General features: G+C 47.3%; 1 protein-coding gene across 1 annotated transcript in view; it reads right to left on the reverse strand.

Annotated features, from left to right (window-relative positions):
- The window catches only part of MYO5B (myosin VB), a 291,416-nt gene extending 281,773 nt beyond the window's left edge, over positions 1-9,643 (reverse strand). Inside the window, exon 1 of the mRNA XM_084781004.1 lies at positions 9,201-9,643. Coding sequence (XP_084637130.1) covers positions 9,201-9,227 — 27 coding nt within the window. The 5' untranslated portion in view covers positions 9,228-9,643. The remainder of the gene's footprint in view (positions 1-9,200) is intronic.
- Positions 9,644-25,927: the final 16,284 nt, after the last annotated feature.

The raw sequence follows: 25,927 nt of genomic DNA on the forward strand, positions 1-25,927 counted from the left end.
GCATTTTTAGGGGAAAATTCAGTGGCGTTAACATGGTCTATAGCTGTCAACAGTATCCATATCCTTCGTGCTCACCTTGCAACACTGTAATTCTGAACCCATTAAGCTCCCTCCCCCTCCCAGCAACCAACCACGTTCGTTCTACCTTGGCTCTGTGACTACAACCGTTCTTAATGCCTCATGTACGACTTTGAATCATACACTGCTTGTCTTTTCATTACCGGCTTGTTCCACTTTACAAAATGCCTCCAACGCTCGACTTGGTTCAGAATGTGTCGGAATTTTGTTTAAGGCCGATTGTATGCCACTGCATCTGTATGCTGCATCTTGTCAGTCCGTTTGACCTTATAAATGGCACCTGGGTGGCTTCCTTGTGGCCAGTGTGACTAATGCTGTTGTATATCCTCCTTTCTCGTTTCCCTTCCACTCACATTCACTACCAAACACCCTGCCTGGCCCAGCAGGGAGACTCTTTCATCTTTCCGAAGACCATCCCAGGTAGGGGATTAGGTACAAAGTCTTTTCCATTTGATTTTTAAATCATGAGCTACTTACTGATGTTACTATACCAGTCATAATTTGTAGGTAATTATGTAGGTATTAAGTTACTTGTATTTACATAAATATGTAAGTGAGCCATAAATCAATATAACAATAAATCTGAGTTTCTAACTCTGAGTGAACAGACCACAACTGCTACAGCCAGCTGCGTGTCCCCAACTGCCTCACGTCCCTGTGGTTACTGGACACTGAGAACATGCAGAGTGACAGTGACTCCAGAACCAAAGCCAGCAAGATGTCACACACAACTGGCATCCAGGGCTGGCATGGTGGCTCAGTGGTTAAAAGCCCTTGCTGAATAAGCCTGACAACCTAAGGTTATTCCCTGGAACCCAAATACAGATGCAAGAGGAAAGAACTCCCCAAAGTGGTCCTCTGCCTCCACTCAAGTGTCACTCCCACATAGAAACACACAGTAGTAATAAATGTAAGGAAGCAACCCCCAGAGTCACACAGCATTACAATGGCCGTGCATCAGCAAATCCCTGCCCTGGCCAGCTTATTTTTAGATAACTTTTTACTGATTCTAGAGAGAAAGTATGTTGTTCAAGCATGACAGTTCTGCCACCAGAGATGAGAACCAAAGAATGCGCCGTCAGGTGTGAAGGCATTTTCAGTGGCCTTATAGCTGCATCTTCCACTTCCAGCCTAGCGGTCATCCTCAGAGAGACAACCTATTGGGATGTGTGGGATCTAGTGTACTGGTCATAAAACCCATACTTTAAAAGCATCGCCACTATTCGGGGGCATGGAATATGCTTCAGTTAAACACGTGCACACAGGGCAAATAGACTGATAGCAAAGAAACTTTAGTTTCGGGCTGAGTAGACATTCATTTTCCTTATTTTGCAAGCACCCCCAGCCTTCATTGTGGAGTAGAGGCAAATTGAGAAGGGGATTAAATCTAATCAGATGAGATGGGCAGTTTATCTCCTTTCGCTGCACTAATATTTCCTTGATGCTAAATTCACACAACAGAAGAACTCAAGGTCAAATGATCACTCTGAAGAGACAATTTGTCCTGCTTCTCACACTGGCTTTTATGTTCATCTGGATGCCACACTGTATTTGTTGCCCAAGTGATGAATATAAAAGGTGGTCTGAATCTTAGGACAGATACCACAATGGGTATTGCCTTCCCTGAAAGTTGAAACTGATCCTATTGCTAATTTTTCTTCCCTGCTTTACTGTTGTTGCTTCTGAAGACCTGCTCCTCCCAGTCTCCCATGGAGTGTGGAGACTCACATTCGCCCCTGCTCTCACTGTGCAAAGACCTATAAAGCCTTAGTGAGAATGCTCAATGAGACCTTACAAGTTTACGAGGGACTAGAAGATGATGCCTTTAGCACAGGGTGACCTTACAAAGGCATAGGGTAACAGAGTCATGACCACCATGGCAGGAAGCACTGGCAGCAGGCAAGCAGGCAGGCAATGGCGCAGTAGCTGAGAGTCTATAGCTGATCCTCAGGAGTGAGGCAGACAGGTAGAGCTGAGAAAGGCAAGGGCTTTTGAAAACTCAGTTACACGCATCCTCCAGCAATACCCCCTAATCCTTCCCAAACAGTTCCGGCCAACTGGGGACCTAGTATTCAAATAAGCCTATGGGGGGACGGGGGCAAGTTGGGGGGGTCATTCTCATTCAAACCACCACATCCACAAGGCCTCCCCACTTCATAGACTTAGGCAAGTGCCAGAGGAAACAGATGGGCTTTCTGCTGAGTACCTGTCAGTGGCTGGCCCAAGCATGGCGGCAGATGATGTTAGGGTAAAGGTAGTTCCCTGTCAAAATGAGCCATAGCCTACAATGGGATTGGGGGATTTCATGGAGGAGTTAAACTAAGCCAACGACATTTGTTGTGTGCCCACGGCTTGCCAAATCCCGTCTTGGGAACGTCGAGGATTATGAGCATACGAGTCAACGTGAATCTTCCATGAGAGCAATTTTCCAACATGTACATTTGACCACTACTTGCATGCGCAAAAGACAGTTTGCCTGAGCTCTCAAAGCTTTCTATTTGGCTTTGAAACTTCTGTCCAGCTCAGTGGCTCAGTCTTCAGCAACAGCATTTGTCTATATTGGGAATATAATTTAATTAGAACATTTCTCCCCTTCCTATTCCTCCCTCCAAGCCTTCCTGGCTCTCCTTCAAATTCATGGCCTCTTTTTCACTGTTATTACGTGTGTGTGTGTGTGTGTGTGTGTGTGTGTGTGTGTGTGTGTGTTCATATTTCTAAATGTAACCTGTACAGTCCATATAATGTACGTGTATGTATGTTTCCAGGGCTGGCTGCTTGGCACTGACCAACCATTTGGTACGCCTGTCCCTGGGAAGGCCACCTCCCCCGCTCCCAGCTTCACTCAGTTGCCCACAGTTCCTTGCGTAAGGCTGAGGCCTCCTCATGGTCTTCCCCCCATGTGTTTTGACCTGTCCATTGGTGCCATCCTTGTTAAACTCATGTTTGAACAGTCATGTCTGTGAGACTTTATAAGGTGTAGCTTCTGGTGTTACTGGAAGACACAATCTCACAGCAAACTCCCTGCACCTCTGACGGTCTTTTTGCCTTCTCTTCAAGGTCGCTTGAGCCTTAGATGTGGGAGTGGGACAGGGCTCCACACCTCTGCATTTTGATTGGTGTGGTTTTCTCACAAAGAGAAGTTTCCTTTAGGAGGGGGTCAAGATTACACTTATCTGTGCTTTTATATTTAAGTAGTTGATGATGCACAGTAATAAAGCAAGCACCTGTGCACACGCTGGCCAGATTCGTATCCTGCCAACAGCGCCACCCTCCTCTCTGCGCTCATGCCACCTTCACCCCCAAACACGCTGTTTCCATTTCCCTCAGGCTCTCATATTCCACCACTTCAAAACTAACAACACAATGTTCGTTCCTCTCTGAAGCACCTTGAACAATGCTGAGCATCACAGGAAATGAGGTAATATGTTGTACCAAGGCATCACCTGACTGGTTGGGGTTACACTGGGGATACAGCTGGGCAGAAGGGAAAAGGGAAGATAAACCAGTCTAGGGTGAATAGTCAGTGTGTGCAAAGATAAATACACTAAAATTTACCATTTCAAACATTTTCCCCTCTCGTCTTCACTGTGATACCCAGTATCCAGGTCACAACATGAACAGAACATTCTATTGCCTTCTTGCTCCCTCTTTTCATGGAGTCTGGCCTCCAACCTAGGGGACCTGAACTTCTTGGTATCAGAGCTTTAGTTAAGACTTTGAATTTCATCATAAGGCTCTCAGTGTGTTCCTTCTCTTAGGATTTCATGGCACAGCACATGTGAGTTCTATGATGGCAAAAACTATCAAAATCATTTACCTGTCAGCAATGATGACAAAAGCTAAAGAGACTATGTCGTCACAAGTAGAGTCGCTCAAAGGAAGGCAATAAGCTGGGTGCAGTAATGTTTGCCTATAGTCCACGAGTTCGAAGTTAGCCTGGAAAACAGATCAAGACCCAATGCAAGGAGGAGAAGAAACAGGGCAATAAAACTTTAAGAGGGTTGTGCCCTTAAACTAGCTAACCCAGTGCTGAGATGGACACTTTGATCATTCCCAAAGGTAACAATTTAACCTGTTATCAAAAAGTGCCTAATCCACACTGGAGTCTGGGCAACGTGAAGACTGCTTCCCTGTCCCACTAAAATCGCTGAATTAGAGGGTGTTCCTGACAGGCTTTAACAAACCTTCTGGCATGTTAATGCTATACCAGGGAACACTCGAGAACCTTGTGTACATACACCTAGGAAGTTCTACCCTCATACACTAAAGGAGTCTTGCCTGAAATGATCAAATCTTTCAACCTCCACGAAGAGTATATACGCACCTCAAACATCTGTTGGCAGCAGACAGACAGGCAACAGAACACACCCTCAGGCACCCAAAGACTGTGGGCTAAGTGGGTAGGTGGAAGTGGTTTTCAGGAATCTCTTAAATGACATGATCGATATACAAATCACGGTCCCGTTGCACTGCTGAAGGGACAGATGCTGCACGGAAGACAGCAGGGCAGTGGACAAGGCCCCTACTTTGGGTACCCAGTGTGAGCCTAGGATCTCTTGCTTACTAAACAGGGATGCTACAAATGCCTACATCTTAGTGCTGTCGAATGAGCTAACACACAGGGCAAAGAAGTGACCTGGCACGAGCATGTTCAGCCATAGCTCTCCGAACCAGGGACCCCCAGTGTCGCTCCTTCCTGCTGCCGGTGGATTCAGATCTAGAACTCTCCGCTCCTTCACCAGCACTGTGTCTGCCGTGCTCCCCACCATTGATGACAATGGACTAAACCTCTGAAACCCTAAGCCAGCCCCAGTGAAATGCTTTCTTTTATTAGAGTAGCAAGCACACCTAGCATCCATATCTTAGTTTCTAAGTTCAGTTCTGTATGTGTGTGTGTGTGTTGTTGTTGTTGTTGTTTTGTTTTGTTTTTCAAGACAGAGTTTCTCTGTGTAGCCCTGGCTGTCCTGAAACTCACTCTGGAAACCTGTGGCCTCAAACTCAAAGATTCGCCTGCCTCTGTCCCTGCCTCCCAAGTGCTGAGATTAAAGGTATGCGCTACAACCTGCTGTGATCAGCATCTGCTACCAAGATCTTCAAGACCTCTCCATGGTCTGAAATACCATCTTTTTTCTGAATGATGGACAACGCAGAGATGATGACAAGGATAAAGACTGACTCGTCAGTTCTTCCGGTGGTGAGGGCAAGTACGGCGAGAGCAGGTGGAAACCTGTTTACATGAGGCATGTGAAAAACTGAAGGACACCTCCCTAAATCACAGGAATTCTGCTTTACCAAGGAGTGGTATTCCTATCTGAACTCTTAGGAAAGGCTCCTGGCTCAAAGCTGACACAGGCATGTCTGCCAATAGTACAACTCCTCGAAGCGCTCAGAAGGCCACTGATGGAGCTGAGGTGTTGTCTGGTGGTAGAGCTTTGCCTAGCATAGGCAAGGCCCTGGATCCCACCCCCAGCTCTGAAGAAAAAATTTTAAAATACATATATTGAGCTGTGCATTAGACTGCAGAGATGTTACCTGACATTTAAAAGCTGAGCAGAAAAACGGATTATCCGAGAGCACTGCCTTAACTCTGATGGGCTCCCGGTCTCTGCCTGTACAAATCAAGCCCACACTGTCTTCTCTAATGGTTGCGGAACAAAGCACTAACATACGTCACATAGAGAGTTCTGGTGACAATAGAGCCTGTTGTCCACTCAGCCTTTCTCTTCAGAGTCAGTGGAAGTGACTCACCTTGATGTCACTCTGAAAGCGTCCAGGTACTAACTGGCTTTCTTTTTCCACTCTCCCTGCAAAGAAAGCAATTCCTCAAAGGCAAGGGGGCTGGGTAATCTAAAAATAGGAGTGTCTTTGTTAATGAGAAGTGCCCTTCACCAGTGAGAAAAAAATCATAAGATCACTCATACACACACTATATAGCATATGAGCCAAAAGCTGAGGAGAGAAAAAAGGTGTGGGGTGGGAGACTTTGAGTAAACAGAAATAATACTAATAGACTGAGTTAGTACCCAGAACTATTTAATGCCCAGGCTATTTACATCCAATAATATCTCCCAACTAAGGCAATAGAAATGATCAATAAAGAGTTATAAAACTTCCATTCCAAAGATTTAAAAATGCTCTTGGCAGACTGGATAATTATTTCCACGATGCACCGTACATTAAAGCCTGTGTGTCGACCCAGTGGTTGACACACTAGGAAAGCCCACTGGTAGGTTAAAAGTAGAAGGGAACACAGGAGATTTCAATAATACAACAAAAAGAACAAACCATCTCCCAGAGAAACAGAGTGAATTGAAGAAGCAGGTACTATGTCTATGTATATAACCCATGGATCTTTCTCACTCAGAATTCCACCTAGCAAGTACAGTTACAACAAAGCAGATCTCTGTGAGTTCGAGGCCAGCCTGGACTATAGAGCAAGTTCCAGGGCAGTCAGAGCTGTTACACAGAGAAACCTTGTCTCGAAAAACCAAAACCAAGATAAAAACAAAAACAAAAGTTAGAGAGATGCTGCTTGCTTCTCAGACTGCACTGCCAGAGAGAGAGAGTGAGTGATGGCAGGCCAACATAGAAACCCAGAAACTACCCAGGTGTAGTGGCGCACACTTTCAGTTCCAGCACTCAGAGGGCAGAGGCAGGCAGATTCTTGTGAAGTCCAGGCCAGCCTGGTCTATATAGTGAGTTCCAGGACAGCCAGAGCTACGTGGGGAGATACTGCCTCCAAAGCAAAACAAAAAGGACCCTGGAGGCTAGTGCTTGGCCACAGAAAATCTCCTTGACTTAAGACTCAATAACTTCACAATAACTGAGAACCAGAAACCCGCTGACAGCAGACTCTGTCCTTGGATTTAATTATACAAAAACCTCACACCAATGAAGAGACTTCTTAATTAGTTCTTCCAGGACCTGTGGTTTTGTCCACAAATAGTTAACTCAAAAGTACACTTGGCACACCTGAAGTTCAGATTCCCACTAACTCTCCATCCCTAGTAGCAGGCAATATACTCACTTCCCCTACAAGTGATATACTTGAAAAGAAACTCGGTATGAATGTTTTGGTTTTCGAAGCTAGCTCTCCAAAAGCACAAGGGGATCCAGTAAGTCATTAGCTTCATAACGCAACAGTGAAACACGCTGGGGACTACAGGACACGGTGCCTGAGCCTGCGATGCGGTGGCTCATCTCTCTTGTACTCGCTGGTGCTCCACACAGCGTCAACGGAACACAGCTTCAGCCCTGAACACTCCAAGCGGCTCAGATCGGTTTTCCCTGCCTCACTGATTTCCAGCCTCCAGACCAGGTTCCCGATGAGCCTCTCAACGCCAGAGCTGTAAGTCTGGAACTCTGAAGGCTCCTCCCCAAACTCCCACGGGTAAAAGAGGTAGGGTGCGTTTCCCAAGCCAGTATTACTAAAGAGTTCCAGCCCTGGCTTGCACCTTCTCCACCCTTCTCCAAGCGGGTACCTGATACCTACCCTGCTTTGGGATCCCTGGTGGATCAAAAAGGTTACTCAAAGCAACCCAGTACTGGCCCCAACCAGGTGACACTCTCCTTTATAATACGGGATGAACATTAGCCCTTACTGACCCGAACCAGGTCAGGGGATTTGGGGGGGAGGGGGGGAGAAGAATTTTTAATTGTCAAACTATGGTAGGCAGTGAGCCCATGGAGCTGAAGGGCTCCCCCATGCGCTGGACTTTAGCTAGCAATCGCCAGGTGAGGATGCGGAAATACCTCTTCCTACCCCGCCCAGACCTGTCCACCAGGCCGGTGTAACAGGAATTGCAAACTCCCCTACACGACTTGCGTACACACGGTGCGCGTAGAAACACACATCCCTCTGCGCAGAGGCATGCAAGCAGGCACAGTCAAACAGGTCCCAGCTCCCAGAAAAAACGAACAAGAAAACCAGACATGGAGACGTACGAAACGTTTTTTAAGGAAGCAAGGGGCAGGTGATTAAAGGCCCTGCCCTGGCCGTGTTCCCCTGCCCCCAGATCAGGCAGAAACCAGAAGGGCTAGGGCTGCAGAGACAACGCCTAGAAAGCTGCTGGTCACTTTAACTATGGCACCTGCCTCGGAATCCCGGAGAAGACGCTCCTGCCGCACCTGTTTCCAATCTTGAGCACCGCCCCGCCCCTCCCCCGCCCCCCACCCACCCTAACCTTGAATACAATTTGAAAACCGACACTCCAACGGTGGTCAATAATTACTCCAACCCTCCCCCGCCCAAATACCTGATAACTTTAAAAGGGCTGCATCAAAAAGAATGGCCATTGTAGGCAAACAAGTATGGGCTTCCTGGGGCTGAAGAGATGCCCCAGCAGTTAAAAGCACTTGCTAATTCCGCTTGCTGCTCTTGCTGGGGAGTCTGGTTCTGTTCCTAGCACCCACATGGTGGCTCACTGCCACTTGTAACTCCAGCTCCAAGGGCTCTGACGCCCTCTTCTGGCCTTCTCGGTGCACATACAGACATGCAGGCATAATACACAAAATAAAACTGAAATGTATATGCACATATGTACATATGTGTAAGTATATTTATTCCTTAGGATTATTAGAAACGATGTCTCTCTACCCACCGCCCTCACCCCTCCTCTAGGCTCCGTGCCCCTCCCACCAAGCTGGCTCCCTGTCCCTCACCACTCCCAAGTTCAGGGTCTAAGGAAAAAACAACTAAGAGGCGCTGGACGCTGCAGAGGATCTAGAAACCAGGTCCACGAAAGAGGAAATGGGGTCGCATGTCGGGTGCCTCGGCAGAGGCTAGTGTCCTACTCCAGCTCCCAGCGGGCTAAGACGCCCCTGGGCTTTCAGGCTTTCAGCCGGCGAGCAAAACTAGAGGACGAGGAGTGAAGGGCGAAGTAAAGGTGGTGACAGCCCCCGCGTGGGACGATGCTGCGACGCTGTCAGGGGGACTCTGCGGGGCAGCCAGTCGGTGCGGTGCGCTCCCGGAACACCCAAACTTTCTCCGCCACCCAAGTTAGAGGTGTCGGGGACCAAGGCCGCAGAAAGGCTTGCAGGGGCGTCCGGGAAGCAAGGGGAACGTAGCCTGGAGCAGATCGCACCGCACCTGTGCCCCGGAGCCGCGCCAGGCCCGCACTCACCCGGCTGTAGAGCTCGCTGTACGACATGACCCCGCCGGCCGGGCCGGAGCCCCGGTCGCCTCGAGCGGGACGCCGGGTGGGAGCTGCGCGCTGAGACCCGGCTCCACGCTCCCCCCGGCGATATCAGTGCACTGCTGGTGAAATCTTCCCGGACCGGTCCCAGTTCCTTCGTGCTCCTTTCTCGGGTGGACCGACCAGCTGGCGCAGACTCCTGCTCGCTCTGGCCGGCGACCTTTACTCCCAGGGCGGCGGCAGCGCTGGTGCGGCGACCAGGAGTGGCGGGAGGGCGGGGAGAAGGCGCGCCGCGCTCCCGGCTCAGGTATGGGGTGGAGGCGCGGACGCGCGGCGAGGGTGGGACAACCCGTGCCGCACCGCGGGCGGCAATCGCCGCCTTTAAGCCTTCGGCGCCCCCGCCGCTACCGGGTCCTGGGGCGGGGGGCGGGGCCGGCGAGGAGCGGAGCCCCGGGAACCGGCACCCGCTGCCCCCTGCTGGCCGCCCAGCGAAAGTTGCTCAGGTGAGGGCGGAGTGTCGCACCTGCCCCAACCCACAGCCCTAACACCTAGGCGGAGGTGGGGCAAAAGTGCAAAGGAGACCTTTAAAAAGGGAAAAAAAGTAACTCGAGAGTTCAGAAACAGAGAGAAAGCTATCTGCGTCTGGAAGGCTCTATACTTTCTCTCCCGATTTTATGTTTGCCTTCAACGTTTTCATTATTATAACCTAAAGTTGGCGGGGCGGTAGAGGCTTTTATCACAGAAGCAGGCAAAAGTGGTAGAAGCAGGGGGATTTCTGTGAGTTCGAGGCCACCCTGGTGTACCGAGCATGTTCCAGGACAGCTAGGGCTACGGAGAGAAATTCAATCTCGAAAAACAAACAAACAAACAACAACAAGCAAAAAAAAGCCTTCTTGTTTTCTAGTTCGTTATTAAGGTGATTTTGATGCGCACTAAAGATCATGCTCACCAAAATGAACTCCCTGCGCAGAAATCCCGATTAGGGAAGTGATAGTCTCTCACCCACAGCCTCTTACTAGACGCCAGCCCCCTCCCCCCTCAGAAGATGGAAATTCTCAAGTGTCTTGGTTTTTCTGTCCCGTACTCTGGGTCTTTCTGCCCTTCCTCCTTCATTTGTATATGTCTCCTCTGTTCTTGCTTTTGGCTGCCCACGCAGCATCATACTTTTTTCCTCCAAATTCCAAAGAAACTTAGGCGTTCTGTGCAGGCCTGACAACTCTTGTTCTATGGGCTCCTGGCTTTTCTTTTTATTTATTTCTTTCTTCTTCTTCTTCTTTTTCTTTTTCTTTTTCTTTTTCTTCTTCTTCTTCTTCTTCTTCTTTATCTTCTCCTTCTCCTTCTCCTTCTCCTTCTCCTTCTTCTTCTTCTTCTTCTTTTCCCTTTCTTAATTAATTTATTCTCATGGTTACATCTCAATGGTTATCCCATCCCTTGTATCCTCCCATTCTTCCCTCCCTCCCATTTTCCCCTTATTCTCCTCCCCTATGACTGTTCCTGAGGGGGATTACCTCCCCCTGTATATGCTAATAGGGCATCAAGTCTCTTCTTGGTAACCTGCTGTCCTTCCTCTGAGTGCCACCAGGTCTCCCCCTCCAGGGGACATGGTCAAAGGTGAGGCACCAGAGTATGTGAGAAAGTAATATCCCGCTCTCCACTCTACTGTGGAGAATGTTCTGACCATTGGCTAGATCTGGGTAGGGGTTTAAAGTTTTACGGCCTGTATTGTCCTTGGCTGGTGCCTTAGTTTGAGCGGGATTTTTTTTTTTTTTTTGAGACAGGGTTTCTCTGTGTAGCCTTGGCTGTCCTGGACTCGCTTTGTAGACCAGGCTGGCCTCGAACTCACAGCGATCCGCCTGCCCCTGCCTCCCGCGTGCTGGGATTAAAAGCGTATGCCACCACGCCCGGCTTCTTCTTCTTCTTCTTCTTCTTCTTCTTCTTCTTCTTCTTCTTCTTCTTCTTCTTCTTCTTCTTCTTCTTCTTCTTCTTCTACACTTCAGTTACCCAGATGGCCCCACTTACCTGCACAGAGCTCGTCCATAACCCATTTTCTACACATTACTCTTAAACCGATATCAGGCTCCTGCACTCAGAAATTCTGATTTAACTCACCTGTGGTGTTGCCCTGAGGGTTGGGGGTTGTGCTGTTTGGTTTTTAATTTCGCTTGTTTGGAACTGGGTTTTGTTTCGTTAACTCAGTAGACTGGTCTCAAATTCAAGATCTTTTCAATCCAACTTTCAAAGTACTGGAAGGACTGTTTTCCCCTGCCTTGCTACTTCCAGCTCAGGGAATAAAGCTTTTTAAGAGCTCCCAGGTGGTTCCAAGGTAGCTGAAGTTAAGCAGGGATGCTTTGGGCTGGGGATGTAGCTGAGTGATGGAGTAACTGCCTAGCACGTGCAGCAGATATTCTCGACCTTCCTAACGCTGCACCCTTTTAATACAGTTCCTCATGTTGTACTGACCCCCCCCCCAACCATTATTTCATTACTGCTTCTTAACTGTAACTTTGCTACTGCTATGAATCATAGTGTAAAGAGCTGATATGCAGGATATGTGATCTGAGACCCCCCCCAAAGGAATCTTGCCCCCCAGTGGAGAACCACTGACCCCCAGGGAGGACGGGGAGGGAGACGGACCCTGGGATTAACACCCAGAGAGAACAGGGGTTGGGGGCGAGACGGACCCTGAAATGAACACAGAGAGAGAAGCAGGCAGGGGGTGGGGGCGGGAGGGGGGAGAGGGACCCTGGGATGAACACTGGGGGGGGTTGGGGGGGCTTTAATCTGCATCCCACTTAGCCTATCCTATAGGAATGCTTTCTCCCTGTTGTACTGAATGTTTTCATTATTAAAACCTAATCATGCCATAGTTAGTTATTGAGATGACCTTTGGTGCACAGTAAAGATCCTCCTCACCAAAATGAACTCCCTGCACAGAAATCCTGATCAGAAAAGTGGTGTTCTCCTGCGGGAATATGACTAGTCTCATCCACAGCCTCCTACTAGACTGGAATTCCGGACAGAGGGCCCCTTCTTTGAAACTCTCCAGGATCCCAGGTCAGCGTTTTGTTCTAGCTGCCGCATTATTTCTCCTTTTCGTCTCCTGTTTTCCCAGCCTCTCTCCTCTCATCTCCCGAGCATCCTTTTCCAGGTCTGCGTCTTCCTCCTGGTTGTTATAACACCTTCTAATTCTCTATGCTCCCTCTCTCATCTCTGAGCACGATGCTTACTCTCAAATCTGCTATTATCCCCCACTCTAGGACAACATTTTCACCTGCCAGATTAGCAATCCCATACATCACCACCCCACCCCCACCCCCCTCACCCCACCCCCACCATAAGATCTAGGACCAGCCTGAAATCCATCCCTTCTCACCATACTCCAACTCCATTCCAACTGTCTGGCTCCCATCAGACCTGGCACAAATTAAACTATCCATTCGTGCTGGCTGAACTGAATCACATCCCTGAGGCGGGTAGCGGCCTCGGCCAGAGCTTTGTGAATGTTCGGCCAGAGCTTTGTGAATGTTTAATGCTACAATCGGATCCGGCCGGTCCCTCCTCTGAATGAGACTAATGGTGTTTTCAGACTTACAGGAAGCATGCTGACCACTCTATAACTGAGCATATGAAACCTTATAAAAAAGAGGCTGTGACATCAGTCCTATGTCACAGATGACCAAAGCAAGGCTCAAAGAATAGTGAGAAACCATACACCAGAGACCTAGTATTTCATTGTTTTCTAGAACGTACTCGAACAATGGTCTTGAACTTCCATAGTGAATATCAGGGTTAAGGAAACATCCAGGAATACACATTCAGCTGATCAGAGGTGGGGCAGGTTAGTTTGGGTGTTGAGTAAGTATCCTGGGTTGGTTGAAATACCTGGATGTGGAAATGTTACTCTGTGCTTCCTGGCCTTTCAAAGTAGAGACGACGTCTGTTAAGACTGTCTCGGTCCCTCTCCCGGCAGGTACGCACTTATGAATAAGAACAGCTTTGAACTCGAAAGGCATTCATTTGCACCTCCTTCTAGTACGTTCCACACACCGTGCCCAGTGCTGCATGTGGCTCACACCCCTGTTCTCACCGTTCATCTTGAAGGGTCTGTGAATGAGACTGAACCTGCACACCAGGCTCACTGACATGCACACTGAGTCAAAGCTAAAGGAATTGGTAGGAAAAGCGGGGGGGGGGGGGGGGGGGGGCGCTGCCAAGCAAGTTAAAAAAAATAAGCACACACATTAAAAGGGAAGGGGGACAGTGGAATCCAACTATGAAGAAACTTTTACTGACAATGACTTAGTGAAATATTTGTAAGTATTTTCTTATATCCCTTCCCCTCCCACCCAGATTCGTATCTCCTCCCTTGTCCTCTTCCTACAAACTACACACACATTAGTGGAAAAGTACACAGAGCACACTAGAACTTCCTGTCCCTGTCCTGGCTGCGGCTAAGGGCCAGGCGAGCAAACACTGGTGACAGAGGCAGGAGAAGGGTTGAGAGGGGCCCAGGTTCTAGATCTTTGCTGCTAAGTTCTGGCTTTCTTTTCCCCAACTTGTTCTTCTACTTAGGGGACACTGGAAACAGACAGGCTTGTAGCCATGCAGCATGGTTCCCCACTTTCCACTTTTGACCATTAACATGTGTCCTGAAAACGAGAAGGTGAGCCTCTTAGGGATTTTTAAGTCGGGATCTGATTCAGTCAGGATTGGCTAGGGTTTGCTTCAGTAACAAACTAAGCCCCAAGTCTCTTCTATGCAAAATTTTGCTCACAGGCTTCACTTAATGATGGATTGGATGGGGCTGTGCTCCACATGGTTTCACGGGAATATGTTTGGAAGATTGTCAGTGTTGAGGCAGGAGAGAAAGGGATGCAGCAAGCTGCTCATTTGTTCACACCTCACTGGGCAAAGTAAGTTGCTCTCCAGCAGGGCCAGTGTATAGGATGTTTGACCAGGCAGGGCTCTGACCAGAGGAACAACCCAGAGCACGGCAGAAAACATTTGAACAATATAATCCATTACACTCATTTTTCTGATGCTCCAATTTTTATCTCGTTCAGAAAACTTAAATTATGTTAGGATGTCTCCAGACTCTGGCTTTCCCTTAACCGGGGTGTGGCAGCTTGAATAGGAATAGTGCCCTAATTTCCTGTGTTTGAAGGCTTGGTCACAGGGACTGGCCCTATTAGGAGTTGTAGCCTTAATGATGGAGGTGTGGCCTTGTTAGAGGAAGTGCGTCACTGTGGGGGCGGGACTTTGAGGTCTTAAAAACTCAAGCTCTGCCTACTGTGGACTGTAGTCTCCTACCGCTTGTCTACAGATCAAAATGTAGACCTCTTGGCTCCTCCAGCACCACGTCTGCTTGCCCACTGCCCTGCTTCCCACCGTGAGGGGACTACTGAAACTGTAAGCCAGCTCCAATGAAATGTTTTCCTTTGTAAGAGTTGCCGCAGTCACGGTGTCTCTTCACGGCCATGGAAACCCAAACTAAGACAAAGGGGGAAATGGATGAATCCAGTGTCTAAGTGAAGTGCCACAAAGTTAAATATAAACTCCCTGAGAGTGAAGAAAGAGGGAATGACGTCACCAGCATGGCAAGACAGGGAAGACCCCAAACTTAAACCTGAGTATAGAGTTTGATCTCCAGGGTAGCCAAAAAGAAAAAGTTAATGAAGAGGAGGTGCTGGAAAGGTGGCTCAGTGGTTAAGAGCACTGGCTGATCTTCCAGAAGACCCAGGTTCAATTTCTAGGACCCACCCACCCATCCCCACCCCACCCCCCAGCCCACTGGAGCTCATAACTGTCACTCCAGCTCCAGGGGATCTGATGCTGTCACCTGGCCTCTGTGGACAGCAGGCACACATGTGATATGCAGGCACACATGCAGGCACACATGTGATATGCAGGCACACATGTGATATGCAGGCACACATGTGATATGCAGGCACACATGTGATATGCAGGCACACATGCAGGCAATACTCCCATACACATAAAACAAACACATAATTTTTAAGAGGGGAAGGAAACTATGAGGGGATGGACTCTATTGACTCAGAAACACGGGTTGTTATATAGTTAAAGCAACCTACCCCAATGCCCAGATGCAAGGATACTCCATCTGGCCAGGAGCATAATGCCAGAACTCAGAGAGAACTGAGTCAGGGATTCATGAGTTGAAGCCCGCGTCACATAGTGAGTTGCAGACTAGCCTGAGTGATAGAGTGAGATCCTGTATCAACAAAGCAAAACAACGTAAAAGAACAGTGTGTCTAGACTGGGTGTGTAGGGATAGTTGAGTGTGAGCATTGAGTGCCGAAGGTCCTGGGTTGACAAGGCTGGGGTGACAGACCTCATTGTCTTCTGGAGAAGCTGACCTTGTCATTAAACTTTGGGGTGTTCCCTTGGATTCAGGGATCCATGATAATATTGCAACCCTAGGCCAGCAGCCAGCTAGCAACCTGTGCTCCCCCGTTCTCGGTCTGTCTGTCTGTCTGCCTATCTGTCTATCTACCGTTCTTCTACTTTTCCTACATAATAAAATATTAAATATTCAAATATTACATGTTCAAATATTAAGAGACTGTAGAAGTAGAAGGGTGATTGAAATCATATTCTCCTAACTGGGAAACAGGAATAATTAAAATTGTTTTCCACAACAGGTAGGTTATTAAATCAGTTATGCAGACTACTTCCAAATTATCTCCCCAATCCCTTAGTTTCTGCCCTTATGTAAGCTTTTCTCTTCCTGTGTGGGCTAGATCAATTGATTTGCTTCCAAACAATAAAATACGTTAAGTAATAGGATGTTATTTCCACAATAAGGTTATAAAAGACTGCCTTTGGCCCTCTGAAACCACTGCTCTTTCATATGTTTGCTTTGATGCAGACTCCATGGGGGGATGGCAGGGAAATGCAACAGCCCCCGAGAAACAGAATCGTCTCTGCCCTCCGTGAGCGACATCTGAGGCAGATTCCCCACTAGATGAGCCTTCCGAGGAGACCCGAGCCCCAGCTGACGCTTTGATGTCAGCTGTAGAGGCCCTTTGATGCAGAGGATCCAGGCAGCTGTGCATAAACATGGAAAAAACAAAACAAAACAAACAACTCAGTGCTGGAGGTATGGTTCAGCAATTAAGAGCACTGGCTGTTCTTGCAAAGGGCCAGAATTTGGGTGTCAGCACCCCCAATGGGCAGTCCACAACTCTCTGTAACTGTACTTCCAGGAAATCTGAAACTCTCTTCTGGCCTTGGATACGCTTATGCAAACATGCACAAATAAAAAAAATGCCTTTAAATCTTAAAACAAACAGCAGCAAACAAACAACAAAACACATAAATTAATAATGACCATGGAGGTGCTGGAGAGATGGCTCAGAGGTTAAGAGCACTGGCTGCTCTTCCAAAGGTCCTGAGTTCAATTCCTAGCAACCACATGGTGGCTCACAACCATCTATAATGAGATCTGGTGCCCTCGTCTGGCATGCAGGCAGATACTGTATACATAATAAATAAATAAATCTTGCCGGGCGTGGTGGCGCACGCCTTTAATCCCAGCACTCGGGAGGCAGAGGCAGGCGGATCGCTGTGAGTTCGAGACCAGCCTGGTCTACAAAGTGAGTCCAGGATGGCCAAGGCTACACAGAGAAACCCTGTCTCGAAAAACCAAAAATAAATAAATAAATAAATAAAAAATAAAAAATAAATAAATAAATCTTTAAAAAAAAAAAAAAAGAGTACTGCCTGCTCTTCCCAAGGTCCTGAGTTCAATTCCCAGCAACCACATGGTGGCTCACAACCATCTGTAATGAGATCTGGTGCCCTCTTCTGATGTGCAGGTATACATGCGGGTGAAACACTGTATACTTAAATAAATAAATCTTTTTTTAAAAAATTCCGTATCCTTTAAAAAAATAAATAACAAATAATAATAATGACCATGGCCCACACAGTCTGTGAGATAATAAGTGTGTGCTGTTTTTAACCACCTAAGTGTGAATTGGTTTAAGTTTGTTGCATAGTATTAAAAGAGCGACACAAAGGTGTCCTGTGGTGCTTGGCTTATTAATAAGAACTGCACCTCAGCAATCTTCCACCTCCTCATGATGGCATGGCATATGCTGTCTTCAAACCGGAGTTTACATTTCCTCAGTGAATCCATCTTCAACCCCCCCCCCCATGTGTCTCTTTTCTGTCAGAAAGACAGCACTCAGGTGAGTCTTACCCTTGATGGCCAATCTTACTTTTCCTTTCATCACGTTGGGGAAGGGCATTCTCAGGTAAGTTTGTAGGACACGGAAGAAACGGATGCCAATTGACCCTGAGAAAGCTAGTGGCTCTGGAGAAGGGGGCACGCACTCTTTTACAAGTCAGGCGGCCCCCAAGTCGAAGCTATCAGCAAAATTAAAGGAGGAGCTAATTCAGGGCTCAGCTGGCAAGGTATTAAAAAATATTTTGATAGACCATTCTGTGGTTTTGGCAGTTCAGAAGGAATTTTTTAAATTGAGGTTGCTGCTGTAACAAAACCTCCCTTCCCTCCTATTTGCTTATGTAAACACAACTTCTAAAATGTTTTCATAGACATATCTACGGCCAAAAGAGAAGTGGATTTGAAGCTTTGCAATAATGCCATTTGTGCTCATATACTTCAATTCAGAATAATTTTAATACTTAGGCAACTAAAATTTTTTTAAAAATATTTTTTATAGCCAAGTCCCTGTGGTGGTTGGAATGAATAATGGCTCCCACAGGCTCACAGGGAGCCTCATTATTTGAAAGGATTAGAAGGTGCGGCCTTGTTGGAGGAAGTGTGTCACTGAGGGTGGGCTTTGAGGTTTCAAAAGCTCAAGCCAGGCCCAGTGTCTCTTTCTTTCTGCTACTTCTCCCAGATGCGGATGGAGAACTCTCAGCTACTTCTCCTAGATGCAGATGGAGAACCTTCAGCTACTTCTCCCAGATGCGGATGGAGAACTCTCAGCTACTTCTCCCAGATGCGGATGGAGAACTCTCAGCTACTTCTCCCAGATGCGGATGGAGAACTCTCAGCTACTTCTCCCAGATGCGGATGGAGAACTCTCAGCTACTTCTCCAGCACCACGTCTGCCTCCAGGCAGCCGTACTCCCTGCCGTGACGATAATGGACTAAGCCTGTATAACCCTAAGCCAGCCCCAGTCAAATGTTCCCTTTCATAAGAGTTGCTGCGGTCATGGTGTCTTCACAGCAATAGAGCCCTAACTAAGACGTTACCGTAGCTGGCTGTTATATGGGGTTGGAGCACCAAAGCGTAGGATAAAACTCAAGAGGAAGGAGAATGGAATTCTGGGCCCGGCGAGAGAAAAGTAAAAGAATGATGTAAAGAAATTGTTAGCAGGATGGCAAGATGGGGCGGCAAGTAAAGGAGCGTGCTGCTGAGCCGGGTGAGCTGAGTCTGTTCCCAGGAACCCCCACGGCGGAAGCGGAAGGAGAGACATGACTCTTGTATGTTATCCCCCAGCCTCCACATATGTGCCTTGGAGCACATGTGCATGCATATAAGTAAATAAATAAATGTAAAACTTTTTTAAAAACGTGTGTGTGTGTGTGCGTGTGTGTGTGTGCGTGTGTGTGTGTGTGCGTGTGTGTGTTTAATGTGTGTGTTTAATGTGTGTGTCTGTGTTGTGTTTAATGTGTGTGTGTGCGTGTGTGTGTGTTTAATGTGTATGTGTGTGTGTTTAATGTGTGTGTGTTGTGTTTAATGTGTGTGTGTGTGCGTGTGTGTGTGTTGTGTTTAATGTGTGTGTGTGCGTGTGTGTGTTTAATGTGTATGTGTGTGTTTAATGTGTGTGTGTGTTTAATGTGTGTGTGTGTGCGTGTGTGTGTGTGTGTTTAATGTGTGTGTGTGTTCGCGTGTGTGTGTGTGTGTTTAATGTGTGTGTGTGTGTGTTTAATGAGCCAACAGAAAATTTGAAGTTGCTACTCCAGCTCCAGACAATTGCGTCCATTTTAAGCAGTAATGCAGCTAGAAGTTTTGTAAAAAGTTTGTTTTTAAATTTAGTTATTAACTTGAGCCTGTGTGAAGACATACATGGTTTTTCTTCTCTCTTGTTTTCCGGTGTTGGGGATGGGATCCAGAGCCTTACATATGCTAAGGATGTGCTCTGTTTAAAAAAAAAAAAAGACTTTCTTTGTTTGTGTTGTGTTGTGTGTGGGAGGTGCTGTAATATATTGTCAAGTTGACATGTACATCTTAAATATATTAAAGGTGGATTCTGATAATAAGGAGGGCTCTCCTGTCCCACAGCCCAGCATAGTCATGTCAAATGTCTTCCAAGACCCCTTGTCTGGGGTCAGGATGCTCCTGCTTTATAATAAGGGAAGGGAAATACAAGAGTGAAAAATACTATGCCCTTGAGAACAGCTAGAAGGGAAACTGTTTCCAACAGAAATGACTATTGTTTATCCCATAATATTAAAATGCATATACTGAGAACACAGAGGCAGAAGTTCACCCAAGGATTAAAATTCTGCACTGCCTGGAAATCTGGATCCGAAACTTGAGCACATCTACTCTTCAGTGTCCCAGCCATTTCTGCCTGGTGTTTGTAAGTGCCTGCTGTGATGTTTCTGTTCCGCTGCTATTTGTGATTTCACGCGGTCTCACTCTCCGCTGTCTCAGACACTCTCAGCCAGAGCTCCAGCTGGCTGCTTCAATGGGACGTTGCCAGGGGACTTCTTCTGCCCGTTTGTGAGCTCCTGATGTGATGACACCGCTCCTTTGCCCTCTCAGCAATCACTGTTGGATGCTGTGTCTCTCTACCCGCTCCTTGCTATCTGTTCTTCTACTTCTGCCTGCCTAATAAGCGCATCATTCAAAACCACGAGCACAGCTACAATAGCTCATGCTGTGGACTGTACAGCACAGCGTTCACGTGGAAGTCAGAGAACTTGTAGTGTCAGCTCTGTCCTCCTCTCATGCTGAAGTAGAGTCTGTCTTGTGTTCGGCAGGGCTGCAGAAGGAAGGCTGACCAGCCTGGCAGCTTCAGGGACTCTCCTGTCCCCACCTCCCATCTCCTGGTAGGAGTGCTGGACTGCAGGTGCACACACCACGCACACACACACACACACACACACACACACACACAGACACACACACACCACATGCAGCAATCGCCTCTACCTGCTGAGCCATCTCACACCCCCACTTCCAGCTCTTTAACTTTCTTTTTTTTTTTCCTTTTGAGATGTGGCCTTGCTAAAATATCCAGACTCTTGAATTTGCCATCCTCCTGCCTCAGCCCCTCAAATGCTGGCCTTACCAACATTGTGACTGTTTTCAAATAGTAGGAAAACCTATCATGTGACTGTGATCAGGTTGATTTTACAAGACCCAGACCCAGTCCGCTGAGCAGAAGCTTCAGGGTGATGGACACTGGGCGAGTCTGAGGAATGGGATGCGCACAGTATTTGAGTAGGGAAGGCTCAAGAGAGGAGCAGGTGCCTCTCAAAGAAGTGAACTAGTTGCTCAGGAGGGATTCAGGCAGATGCCGGGCTGTCACCGTGAAGGATGCTGCACGTTAGTGGAAAGTACCCTGTACCATGTCTAAGCATCAGTGTTTATTCTCTGAAGACCTCCCTGGCTTATGAAACAAAAGGATGCTAAGATCCGTGGTCCCCTCAGAACTTGCTTCTAGGGCAGGCCTAGTATCCATCCTTATAGCTCAGGAAAACCTTAAGGTCATGTGTTCCCTGCAGGGCCAGGGGATTGTTTGAGATTGGGCAGCTTTGTCTTCCGTTAGGCACCCTTACTCTATGGCAAACGGATTCTATTACTAGAGGAGAAAGGGTGGCGGGGGGGGGGGGGGGGATGCAGTTTGCAATTTCCCAGAACCTCGAAATTCCCTCTTTATAGGGGCTGAACACGAAGCCCAAAAAGCCAGCGACAGTGTCTGTGGTGAGCCCCCAGAACCGAACGATGGAGAGAAAAGAAGAGTAAAGGCTATGGCATGGACCAGAGGTCATCTGATCGCGACAGCCGGTGTGGTCACATCTACACATTTTCCACAGACGTCAAATAAACTACTCCCTCTCTGCCATCCATTTACCTAAAGGAGCTTCAAGGGTCCTTTGCTGAGAACCGAAAAGGCCAGTGCGTTTCAACCTCAGTATCTTGCGCCCTCTGCTGGACAGTTTTCTCCACAGCGCCACAGCTCGTTCTGTTCTTGCTTTTTCAAACTTCTGCAGCTCCCGCTGAGCTTTGACAAGCCAAGCTGGGAGGACCAAGATCTGGCATCCTCACAGTTATAGCCCAGACTAACCTCAGTGTTGCAATCCTCCTGCCTCGTCGTTCATATTATTGCCGTTCTGTAAGACAACTGACACCTCACCCAACACATTCCTCTGTTACAGAAACAGGCTCAGAGAAGTAGTGGGGTTTGCCCCCAAACCACCCATCTGGTTGCTGTTTGCTACTTTTGGCCTAAGCACATCTGCAAAGTCAAAGGAGGTGGTATGGACTCATGACACCGGCCTGATAAGTGCAGACGTCCACTCACAAGCATTCCCATGTAGCTTACACTTTATAGCCTGTGAATAACTCAGAGCAGGGCCATGGATGAGACAGACTGCTGGTGAGACTTTCTCATATCCTGAGATTCCATGAAAGGAAATGAAGCTGAGACAGAGGCTGAGCTGAGCATGGCTGTTAAGGTTTGTGTTAACTACGAAGCCCGATCCATTAACAAACCTACCTCGAATATGCTGTTTCCAAACTCTACCCATCTTTTAGGGCAAGCATCCTTGTTTGTTTGTCATGGCTTTTTATTTTTGAGACAGAGTCTCATTATTGAGCTCCAGCTGGCCTCGAACTGACTATGTAGACCAGGTTGGCCTTGAACTCACAGACAGTACCTGCTTCTGCTTCCCAGGTGCTAGACTAAAGGTGTGCACCACCATGCCTACCTAGGGTAGGCCTGTCTTGAGCTCGGATATACACATCAGTCAGCTGGGAACCATTCTCCCTTCCAAACAAAAAAACAAAAACAAAAGACAAAGGGATGGAGGGGCTGGAGAGATGGCTCAGCGGTTAAGGGCGTGGACTGCTCCTCCAGAGGTCCTGAGTTCAATTCCCAGCAACCACACAGTGACTCACAACCATCTATAATGTGATCTGATGCCCTCTTCTGCTATGTAGGTGTACATGCAGGCAGAGCACTCATATATGAAATAAATAAAATCTGGGGGGAAAAAAAAAGACAAAGGGATGTATCTGATAGCCTAGCACATATGAGACCTTGGGTGCAACCCCCAACATTGGTGAGTGGGGCTGTATCTCGTTCCTGATGTTCCTACCTGATTGTCCAGGAAGTGGTAGGGTATTTTGGGTTTGGGGTTTTGTTTATTTTGGTTTGGTTTGGTTTGGGGGGGCTGTTTGCTTGCTTGTTTTGAGACAGTAACTCCTTTGTAGCCTTAGCTGGCCTTGAAGCCACAATCTCCTTACCCCTGCCTTCCAAGTTCTGGAATTTGAGGGAGTAATTTCCCAGCAGATCCTCAATTTTAAGGTTTACTATGTGTCCCTACTTCACAAAGCCATTTCACTACATCAACATATATTTCCATCCTATTTCATAACTGAGATACAAAAAGTCTGTAGTCTACTTTTAAATACTTCAGCTCTCTTACTTTGCGCTTTAATGCTGGGAGTATCCTCGTAACACACTTCCAGGATGATCAGCTGTTGTGTTAGGAACAGTCATAGGCTACCTGTAGTCACTGCAAAGCCTTTTGTGGCTCAAGTTTCAATCAATCAGGTCCTAACTAATTAACTAACCCTGGTGATTTGCTAAATAACAAGCTGAATGTTAAAAGTAGGGTTCTCTAGTGACGATCTAGGTATTGAGGTTCAGGGATTGACTAGAAACATTCATTGCCAGAACCTACCAGAATTCAGACTGACTTCAGGGAGGGTGCCCACGGCTGGTCCCAATTGGCTCTCATCTAGTCACTGGGAAAGGAAGCTTCTGACTGTAGAATGTTGAGACCAGAGAAAGAAAGCCCTGCTTCTGCAACGGCCCCACCTTGCAGTGTGATCTGAACCCTACGAGGTGAGACAGCAGGGCTTGCTCAGCCTTACAGAGCCGGCTGGATGGCCCTTGTGTCTGTATTTACTACGAAGAGTTTCTTGATATGGATCTTTGTGTGCAGCCATACACAGATCTGAGCTGGTTTCATCACAGCTGTCAGCACCCTGGCAGCTTCCTTGGGAAATGGCTTCTATCTACCAAATGTGGTAAGCAAACCCAAATTATCTTCTAATTTGGAGTCTGGCATATTTCTAATCTTTAAAAAATTGAATGTAAGAAGTATTAAGCAGGTACTGTATTTCAGACGGTTTCCAGAGTGCAACGGATCACAGGCAAATAAAATATCTTGGGGATTTGGTCCCACATACATATCTACAAGTGTCTTCAAAGGACATAGAGTTGTGGGACCATAATGGCCCCGGATTACAGAGACGGGTCAAGGAGAGTGTCAACCTGAGTTCCTCAGATGAGGCCCGCAGGAGTTGGCTCCCTCTCCTCTCCCAACTTGGTGCCATGAAGTGAGCTGCCCCATCATCAACCCTAGTAAGAATTTACTACCCTGACAGTTATCAGGACTCACTCCTTTTTAATCATGTAAGGTTTGTTCCCCCCCCCCCCACACACACACCAGCTCCTACAACGCCCAAGTATGCAGATGAAGTATCTTCCAACACCCCTGCTCTAGCCAATTGTACATGGCCACACAGACCTTCCGCCTGAGACCCTAGCCACCTCCCCAGGGGCATAAACACCTCCTCCCTCAATAAGCAAACCAGTTCTCAGAGCTATCCTTGGGTGTGTGTCTTTGCCTGTGCACTCACCGTGCCCACCAATATCCTGCCTATACCCGCCCGACCCTAGCCAAGCTGGTGTGCAAAGGGCCTGGAAACCCAGACAGGAGACGTGGAACAGAGCGGCACAGAATAATATGTTTTTTGTAACAGGGCCCCATGCTTTCATAGGCCGCAAGACCTTAGCACTACTGACTCTTTGGTGGATGTGCCATTCAGGCTGTAAAGCGCGGCATGTAGACAGCACTGAAGCTACTCCATCAAAGGCCGTGGTTCTGGCAAAGTCTCTAAATGCACTCACCTTGCATTTTGGCTTCCATAGTTCTGCTTCTGGCTAACTCTTCCTGTTAACTGAAGTGTGTCGGCCCAAGATGCGGTTATTGTGCTTAAAAACTCACTCTGAAGAAGCTTCAGAGGGCTGGTTCATAAAGACTTTTTAATCTGCTTAAACCCATGTCTGAGCAGCCTTCTCCGGTGGATGCCCCACAAGAGATTTCATTAAGACATATTCACACTATTCTAGTTAGGGTGACTATGGCTGTGATGAAACGCTGTGGCCAAAAGCAGGTTGGGAAGTGTTGTTTTTAAAAACAAAATCCCAAACATTCGATTTTACCAACAAAGACTCAGGAGCCAGATATTGGAGTGAAAGCCTGCTAGTTCAGAGAGGCAGAGAAAGCACCCAGCTGGCCGTCCTACCCAGCTGATGTCCCAGAAGGAAAAAGCCCCTTCGCCCTTCTCCACACTGTCGTAAATACCCTAAAGCTCCATGTTTCTCCTTCCTCTGTTTATTTATGTTCAGTCTCTGTCAACTGGTTGCTTGCTCTGCCTCTTGACCTATGGTTGACTTTATTTAGCACTTGGATTAAAAGTGTGTGCTAGGGCTGGGCCCTCCCCATCAACCACTAACTTAAAAATGCCTTACAGCTGGATCTTATGAAGGCATTTTCTCAATTGAGGATCTGCCCTCTTAGATGGCCATAGGTAATGTCAAGTTAGCCAGCACAGTGGACTCCTTATGGCTTGTCACCTTCCTTTCTTTGACATCTCCAAGATCACCCCAAGGATTAATATCAACATTACAGTATAAAGATTCCAAAATTTAAAAGTTCCACAGTCTTACAAATTCAAACACTTTTTAAAAAACTGTGGTATCTTTTAAACAATTCCAAGTATCTTTTTTTTTTTTTAATCCAAAGCCTACAACTGTGGGTTCATAAAATAAAAAGTAAATATTTCCTTACTTTAAGAGGGAAGAACCAGGGCTGGAGAGATGGCTCAAAGGTTAAGAGCACTGACTGCTCTTCCAGAGGTCCTGAGTTCAATTTCCAGCAACCATATGGTGGCTTACAACCATCTATAATGTGATCTGGTGCCCTTTTCTGGCCTGCAGGTGTACATGCAGACACAACATTGTATACAAAATAAATAAATAAATCTTTAAAAAATAAAATAAAATAAAAAAGAGGGAAGAACCAAGGCATGGTCACAATCTGAATAAAGTAAAACCAAATTCCAGTCATGCAAATAACTCAGTGTCCAATGTCAGGGCTCCATTTGTGATCTTCTGGGCTCCTCCAAGGGGCTTGGGTTACTTCTCTGGCTCCGCCCGCTGCAGCACGCACGCCTCATCATCTAACCATTTGCAAGCTGCACTCCACAACTGCCACTGTTCTTGGTGGTTGTCCCAAGGTACTGACATCACCAAAATGCTGGGGTCTCCTGCTGCAACTGGACTGCATTTTCACCAATAGCCTCTCCTGAGTTCTCTCCACCGTGCCACACCTCAACTTCTTTCCTTTAAGAGGTATGGCCTAGTGAAACACAACTTTCTCTTGGGGACACCACCCTTGCAGTTCTTAG

This window comes from Acomys minous, assembly GCF_964271855.1.
Source record: "Acomys minous genome assembly, chromosome: 4".
NCBI classification, from domain to species: Eukaryota; Metazoa; Chordata; class Mammalia; order Rodentia; family Muridae; genus Acomys; species Acomys minous.